This window comes from Marmota marmota, unplaced genomic scaffold (assembly GCF_001458135.2).
Source record: "Marmota marmota marmota unplaced genomic scaffold, marMar, whole genome shotgun sequence".
In the NCBI taxonomy this organism is placed as follows: domain Eukaryota; kingdom Metazoa; phylum Chordata; class Mammalia; order Rodentia; family Sciuridae; genus Marmota; species Marmota marmota.
Genome location: NW_026000130.1, coordinates 5,730,204 through 5,738,977, shown reverse-complemented (window position 1 = coordinate 5,738,977; position 8,774 = coordinate 5,730,204). Strand labels below are relative to the sequence as shown.

Sequence of the window (8,774 nt, the reverse complement as noted above, 5' to 3'; positions counted from 1 at the left end):
AAAAAAAAAAAAAAAAAAAAAAAAAAAAAGGAAAGGAAAATGTAGAAAAAATGAACTTAACAAAATTAAAAACTTTTATGCTTCAAATTATAACACAAAGAAAGCAAAAAGACAACCCACAGAATGGGAGAAAAAAAAAATTGCACATTCTATATCGAATTATAAGAGCCCTTTCATATATTCTATCTAAAATATATGAAAGGGCTCTTATATATTCTATCTAGAATACATGATAGGGCTCTTATAATTCAATAAAAAGTCAAATAACTCAATTTAAAAATGGGCAATGCATTTAAATAGACATTTCTCTGAAGATTAACATATAAGTAGACAATAAGAACATGAAAAGATCTTTAACATCACAAATCATTAGGGAAATACAAATAAAAATCACAATGAGATACAATTTCACACCCATTATGGTTAAAACCTAAAAGACAGATAATAATAAGTGTTGCCAAGGACGTGGAGAAACTGGGACCTTTACACCCTGCTGGTGGGAATGTAAACTAGTGCAGCTACATATGATCCAGCAATTCCTCTCCAGCATTTATACACAAGAGAAATGAAAACATACACCATCTAAAAACTTATAAAGGAATATTCACAGAATTACTCATAATAACTAAAAAGTGAAAACAACCCAAATGTCCAAATAACACAAAAAAATCCATACAATGGATTGTTATTCAGTCATAAAATAGAATGAAGAACTAATACATGCCATAACATGGAAAAGCCTCCAAACACACAGCCTAAGGGAAAGAAACCAGACAGAAAAGGTCATATGTCACCTGATTTTATTCATACAAAATGTCTAAAATAGGCAAATCTACAAAGATTAGCAGTTACCTGGAGCTGAAGGGGCTGGCAGGAAATGGGGGATAAGATGAGACTTCTTTTGGGGTGATGAAAATATTCTAGAATTGACAGTGGTGATGGCTGCACAATTCAGTGAACATACTAAAAATCGCTAAATAGAACACTTTAAATGGGTAGATTGTCTGATAAGTGAATGATATCTCAATAAAGCTGCTGGAAGAAAACAGTAGTATATTATATGTAATACATAAAATTAACCTATCATCTAGATACTGTTTTGCTGCTTGACTAGTTGCTTAATTTCTCTTGAGCTCTGATCTGCTAGCATATAAAATGAGAGCCAGAAATAAATACCCCCCCTTATAATTCTTTTGAGAGTAAAGGCTTAACTTGGCACTGTGCTTGACACTACAGTGCACACTAAGAAAAGTTAGCTCTTATTAGCATACACCCACACAATGGAGTTTCATATTAGCTGTCACTCTCTTCTTAAAAGACATTTGTTCAAACTTCATCACAGTAGCGGGGTTTAGGATCATCAACTAATGATATAGTTCAGACCCAGGCTTTCAGAATTTAACTGGAATTCACTTTTAAAGATGATCATTTAGGTTTATCCATTTAAGTTTCTTCAGACACCCCCTTTTAACTATGAGTATCTCAAAAGTCAAGGAATGAGGTGTCTACACATCTTCTTGCTTGCTAAGTGATGCCCATGGACTTTTCTTGCTCAAAAGCTTTCTCTACTATGCCACTGTCCTCCAAAAGGAGTAAATAACCAAGTTTTGAGGATAGGCTGCAAAGCCGGACAGGGTACCACTTCTAGCTTCCCCACCAGCCTCAGGTGAGTTATCAGCCCCTCCATACCCCTACCTAGCCTGCTGTAGGCTCTTCTTCTGGGGACCTCTGGCAAGAGGCTAAGGAGCCTTCCTTTCCCCCCAATAGGATAAACTCCCTGATTCCTCTTCACAGACAGACCCAGCCCCAGCCCCCGACCTCAACACCTCAAGTCAGCTGGGAAAAGGGATCCACAGGCCAGTTTCCTATGGTAAGCCTGAGTCCCCAACACCCTACACTCTATTTCTAGGCACTTCGTCAGGGATGGCTCCCCACTGGCACTGACTTGAATATATGCCCAGTGGTCTCATCTGGCCTGCCACAGGCTGCAAATGGGAACCCCATGGTGGTTCCCTGCTGGGTTCCAGGTATTGCTGATGCCTGGAACATTCTCTTCCTCCTGCCTGGATGCTATATTTCACTTGCTGGCTTCCAAGGAGGGTGTTGGAGTCTAACATCAGGCCTTATCTGCCACCCTTCACCCCACTTGGTCCCAAAGTTTTCCCTATACTCCCTGCAATGCATGAACTCACCTTTGCATTTGTCCCCATAAGCGATCCCACAGTCCCCAGCACTGGTAAAAAGGCCAAAGGAGTTGAACAGAACACTCTAGCTAAATGACATAACCAGAACACAGTTTCCAATGTCAAGGCCCCACTGAACATTAAAGAGTGGATGGGTTAAGAGGCACTTTACTAAGTGCCTCTGCTGGGCAAGCACTGGAGGCCTCAAACAATTGCATAGTTGGCAAAGTGACACCAACACCAGCTACTAGCAACACTGTGGGATTGTGGCTGAAATGTGCTCATTCTCTTCATCTGGATAAACTTGATTTTTTCTGTGCTGCAGAAGTTCCTGAAACAAATTAAACCCTTCCAGCTACCATTGTGCCTGCTTCAAGTCCCCCTAGTGTGATGGAAGGAATGAAGTAGATGGCAGAATCTCAACGGCAAACAAAACATTAAGGGAAACAGCAGGTTTTATTGCTGAGGTGAAAGGGAATTTTTCTCTTTTTAATTATGCAGCCAATACATGTTCCTTGTAGAAAAAATAGAACACACTTAAAAGAAGCTAAATTCAAGGCTGGGACTATGGCTCAGCGGTAGCGTGCTTGCCTGCCATGTGTGAGGCGCTGGGTTCAATTCTCAACACTGCATATAAATAAATAAAAAAAGGTCTACCAACAACTCAAAAAAACATTTTTAAAAAATGTTTTTAAAAAAAGAGCTAAATTCCCAGGTTTATAAATGACAATTACAATTAAAAATAGTGGTAGCTACTCCAAATGGTACCGTTCCCATTTACTATGGGCCTGCACTTTCAAATCTGTTATCTTCCTTATTCTCCAGTTTTACTGAAAGAGCAGAGGGGTTAAGAATCCAGGATTTGAGCCAGGCGCAGTGGTGTGTGCCTATAATCCCAGTGGCTCTGGAGGCTGAGGCAGGGGGATCACGAGTTCAAAGCCAACCTCAGCCACAGCAAGGCACTAAGACAGGGAAACCCTGTCTCTAAATAAAAATACAAAATAGGGCTGGGAATGTGGCTCAGTGGTTGAGTGCCCCTGAGTTCAATCCCGAGTACAAAAAAAAAAAAAAATACAGGATTTGGACAAACCCTAATTCAGACTAAGCCTCTCTTCACCTCGATTGCGTCATCTATAAGGTGGGAATCATAGTAGCACCCACCCAGAGCTGGTGTGAGGATTAAATCTAAGATTACACATAAAACATCTCAGCGCAACACCTGATAAAACAGCAGGCTTTCAGCGTCCCCCATCTTAACAGGTGATAAAACGATTCAGCAGAGGTAACACACCCAAGCTCACAAATTAATCAGCATTCGTGGGGGCCATTAACCCCCACTGCCAATGGGTCACAGAAGCAGGTGGTTATTTCATAATCAACAGACTCTAGATAAACAGGAGGGCAATAAAATATTTGCTGTCATGTATTTTAATGTAGTTTAATGATATTGATAATCCACTTCTTCACCCTGAACCAGTTATATAATTTGCAGGGCCCAGTAAAAATAAAAATGCAAGGCACCCCTTATTCAAAATAGTTAAGAATTTCAAGATGGTGACAGCAGAGCATTGAACCACGCATGGAGAGGAGCTGTGCAACTGCCCTGTCAGGGCCCTTCCAATGGCCAAGTTTCAAGACTGAAGTTGGATTATACTGACGGTCAACTAACTTTCCCAGTGGAGACCTGCCTTATGAATACATGTCAATTGTCTCCTCCTCAAATGCTGCACAATAATTCCTGAGAACTGAGTCAAAACCAAAGAATTTGCATGTATGAATATTCTTCCTGACCTCCTTGACAGCATTGAGGACCCAAAGTTTACTTGGGGAAAGTCTGCGGCAAGATTTTAATTCCCAAGTTCTAATCACAAATGTCCTAAGTTTTTTCAAGGTAAAAGACAAAAAACTTTCAGTAGACATTCTTATCATAGTTTGCAGAGGAAAGAGATAACTTTGATACACTTAAAATAAAAAACCAGAATTAGGTGCGTGGCCCATGCCTGGAATTCCAGCTACTCAGAAGGCTGAAGCAGGAGAATCACAAATTTGAGGCCAGCCTTAACAACTTGTCAAGCCCATTTCAAAAAAAACAATAAAAAAGAGGGCTAGAGATGTAGTTCATTAGTAGAGTGCCACTGGGTTAACTCCCTAGTACCACTTAAAAAAAATAGATTATAAACCAAGACTTTGTTTAGACTTTTTTTATAAAAATTTAAACTTTTTACTTCACCTCCAATGAGTGGAGAGCACACTGTTTTCAGAAACTGGAATTGAAAGTGTGTGGTTTAATGATGATGACTCTTTTTATGATACAGAATTTTCATTCGTGATAGGATCTTAATTCTGTGATTTTCTTTGTACTTTTTCTCTGCGTTACATAATTGGGCAGCTACAATATTGAAAAGTGCAGATGCAAAAAGCAGACCCCTAAAAATCAGAACTAATTATTTTTAAAATGCCCCTCGTGAGACTTAGAGCTAAAAGTAAAATGGTAGAGACTACCTCTGAGCCACATCTAGTATTAGGGTATTAAATCATCAGGTATACTGGGATACCTAATGGTGAATCACTTTGTCTGGGAACATGTGTCATATCTCCTTAACTCTTAAATAGCTACTGTGTCATTTAATTAAGAATAATGACTCTTACAAAACTTTGTTCTGTCTGGAGTTCTTTTTTATCTTTTATTTTTATTTTTCATTTTACTGGGGAAGGAACCAGGGGTGCTCTACCACTGAGCTATATCCCAGATCTTTTTATTTCTTATTTTGAGGCAAAGTCTCTCTAAATTGCCCAGAATGGCCTCAAACTTGTAATCCTCCTGCCTTAGCCTTCCCAGTAGGTGAGACTACAGGCATGTACCCAGCTGGAGTTCTTTTCTTAATTGAAAAAAGAGCAACTTTGAATTCCAGTGGATGTTCAACCAACTTAAATATAGCAAATTGCAAGCATGCACTTAGCAGTAACCGTTCAAACATGGTAAGGCTGATCTTCCTCAATTCCTGCCAACAAAAAGAGGACCAATGCTCCTTTTCCTCTAAAATTTCTTGACAATTACAGGGTCAATTTTGAGGCATTCAAAAATTAGATCTTTAACATGCTGAATAAAATGAATGAAACCAACAAGAACAATTACACCAGATTGCAAAGGTAATTTCAAATCCCTATCCTACTCACTAAATTTGTTGGTTTGTAACTTGAGGACACCAGAACTTCCTAGAATTGTCAGGATCCCTTAAAGAAAGATTTCTCAACTAAGACACAAATGACATTTGAAGCCAGATAATTCTGTTGTGGGTGGCTGTCTTTTGCATTGTAGGATCCGGCAGCCTGGCAGCCTCTGCCCACTAGATGCCAGTAGCACCCACTCCTCACAGACACCCAAAAATGTCTCCATACTTTCCCAAATGTCCCCCCCACCACCACCACCAGGAGCAAAGTCACCTCCAATTGAGAACCTCTGCTGTGAATAGATAGCAATAAATAAAAAACAAAAAATTAAGGCACTTCGGAACAAGACGGAATTTTAAGGAGATCAAACACCGGGAACTCTCAAACTTTACTATGTATCAGTCTTTCTGGGGAGCTTGTTAAATGCTGATTCCCAGGCCGCGCCCAAGAACTATCAATATTGTCAAGTACTGGGTTCGCCTACATCACTACCCACATCCTCATTCTAAGGATAAATGAACGTGGACCTTAGAACGAAAATGCCTTGCCCAAGGTCACAGGGCAAGTTGGAGCCTGGACTATAAAACCAACCAAGCCCTTCTTCCCAAGGGTGGGTGGGGTAAGGGTGTGTGTGTTGTTCTTATGCCTTTGAGGCAACAGAGCTTAAAACTGGTAAAGGTGATGCATTCTAGAGCTAGCCCCCCGAGTTAAAATTCCGGTATTAATGGCGGGGGGCAGCCTCAGGCAAAGCAAGTGCTCTGAGAGCCTCAGTTTCCTTCTCTACTAAATGAAATAATAATAATACCTACCTCCTAGCGTTATAGAAAAGGTCAAAAGGGATGACACACAAAATTCCCAGGGCCGGGCCTGGCCTGGCATTACAGAAAACACACGACACTTATCCTGTTATTATTACTGTCCCACGGCTGCAAAGCTGAAAGGGTCTGAGGGTCCCTGGAGGGAGAGCGCTGGAAATGGGCTCAGGAAGACGAAACGACCCCCCAACTCCTTCCGCCCCACAGCTCACCTGGCCCCGCAGCTCCTTCTCCAGCTGCCGGTAGTCGTTGTTCCAGACCAGGAGGTGCAGGGGGAAGTGACTGCTGGCGTCGCTGGTCGAGGACATGGCGAGGAGGCCGCGGCCGGGGTCTGGTCGTCCGCCAGGCAGAAGCCTCGGTCCCGGCGGGGTCTCCGCCGTCCGCCCGGCGGCCGGCAAGCGGAGAGAACAGGAGGAGCGGGAGAGCGAGCGAGGGACGCGGTAGGCGGCCGGGCGGCCTAGCGGGCCGGGTGTGGGGCGCGTGAGGTCTGGGGGTCGCGGGCCGGGTCGGGGACCGGGTCGGCCGCGCCCACCCCGCGCCCCGCGGTGCTCGCGCCCGCGCTGACAGCTCCCGAACCGACTTCTGCGGGCCGAACTGCCCCAAACAGGGAAGTGCGAGGGGCGTACCACCGCGCGCCCCGGCAGGAGGGGCCGACGACAGGCAACGGGTCCGAGGTCCGCCAGGTCCCATCCACCTCCACGTCCACACCGCGAAACATAGTGACACACACAGAGTAGAGCTGCGGTTCTCTCCTTTGGCCTACGATCTCAGCGTGAGAAACTCTATCTCGCCGTTATCAGCGTCTCTCCCCCTGCTCCAGCGACTTGAGGTGGTTCCGTCCACAACTGGGCCTCTTCCATTGGCTCTGCAGTCAGGGGGTGACGACAGGAGCCTGGACCAAACCATTCGGGCTACTGACTCCCTTGCAACCTTTTTGGACCGGGGCAAATCCTGCTACGATTGGTCAGAAGCCATTTTGGAAGTGGGCAACACCAAATAATTTTCAAGGAGTTACTACCAACCCTAGAGAGGTGGCTTGAGATGTTTGCATTGTAAGGGGATAATTCTGTCTCCGGATTTCGTAACCTTGGAACATTTTGAGCTGGATAAATCTTTGTGTGGAGGTTATAAGATGCTTTGTGAGATATGGGGCAGCATCCTTGGTTTTTCTACCTACTAAACGTCAATAGCACTCCCCAAAACATGTCTCCAGATATTGCCAAATGTCCTCTGGGAAAGAAAAATCACCTCTAGTTGAGAATCACTGTTCTCTCTGAATTCCAAACCGGGTTATGACTCAAAGCTGCCTATAGTGGTGGTTTATTCCATTTACACACACACACACACACACACACACACACCCCACAGTGAATTGGACCCAGGTGTGCTCTACCACTGAGCTACATCGCCAACACCCCTTCCCTTTTAAAAACTTTTATTTCGAGACAGGGTTCCACTAAGTTGCCAAGGCTGAAAGTGGTCTTGCAAACCTCCTCCCCAGCCTCCCCAGTTATAGGCATGGGGTTATAAGCAGGCACCACTGTCTTAATGAAGAAACAATCACCATTTCTGCCCACCTGTCTACAACTAGATCCCATAACTGGGCAAAGTTATTCAATGCATTCTGAAAACATTCCCTCTGTCTTCCTTTTGTATGTGCACGCAGCTTTTCAGATGCCTGCAGCAGCTGTTCAAAAATCCTGGCCTAATCCATTCTCCACACGTGTGGAGTGAAGCCCAGAAAATTTGTGAGTTGTTGAACCAAAACAGGACGCAAGAGCATCAGGATGACACCAGGAGCTCTAACCGAGGGATGTGTAGGAATTACATGTTGATGTCCACATTACACATTTATCACAATGAAGAGAAGGACTTAACACCAATGCTTCTGAGGCCTCTTCAGGAGTTGTTCTTTTAGAAGTCTTGTGAAACTTGATCTTTTTTCTCTTCAACATCCCATGTTTATTGAACATTTCTCCTATCTCAGTCTGAAAATTTCACAGTGGCTGCAACCACATCTGTTTTGCTTACCAGATAACCAAAATAATACCTGGCCCACAACAGGCATCCAACATTTGATCAATGGAGATCATAGTTTTATGTTTATGTATCACATAACAATAAACAGCCATTACTGTTAGAGTCACACTTGTTTTTTCCTTCATTCTGATTAACCTCACTTCATTTAATTCATCTCATGACATTCTGTGAATTACTCTAGATTAGCTATTCTTATTTTCAAATTCCAAGTTTATGAAGAAAAGCAGTAATTAGGGGCTGGGGTTGTGGCTCAGCGGTAGAGCACTCGCCTAGCACATGTGAGGCCCTGGATTCCATCCTCAGTGCCACATTAAAATAAAGGCATTTTGTCCAACTACAACTAAAAAATATATTTTTTAAAAAAGCTACTAATTATTGAAGGCTTACTATGGAGCAGGCATATCACATTTTCCCACAGCTTAATCCATTTCTCTAGCCAGCTAGTAAATATTTAGTTTTGCTGGTTACATACAAATTTTGTTACATATTCTTCTTTCCCATTCATTCTCATTCTCATTCATATTCCCTCTCCGTCTCTCTCCCCTCCTCCCCCTCCTTCCCCCTC

At 43.0% G+C, this 8,774-nt stretch overlaps 1 protein-coding gene across 4 annotated transcripts in view; it reads right to left on the bottom strand.

The window, feature by feature from the left end:
* Nucleotides 1–6,874, bottom strand: part of Ankrd13a (ankyrin repeat domain 13A) — a 36,507-nt gene extending 29,633 nt beyond the window's left edge. For 2 of the 4 annotated variants that reach the window (XM_048785021.1, XM_048785022.1), the window contains exon 1: nucleotides 6,382–6,874. In XM_048785021.1, the coding sequence (XP_048640978.1) occupies nucleotides 6,382–6,859 (478 nt within the window). In that variant the 5' untranslated portion in view covers nucleotides 6,860–6,874. The remainder of the gene's footprint in view (nucleotides 1–6,381) is intronic. The other 2 variants (XM_015500294.2, XM_015500295.2) reach the window with 2 other exon arrangements.
* Between the last annotated feature and the right edge of the window lie 1,900 nt (nucleotides 6,875–8,774).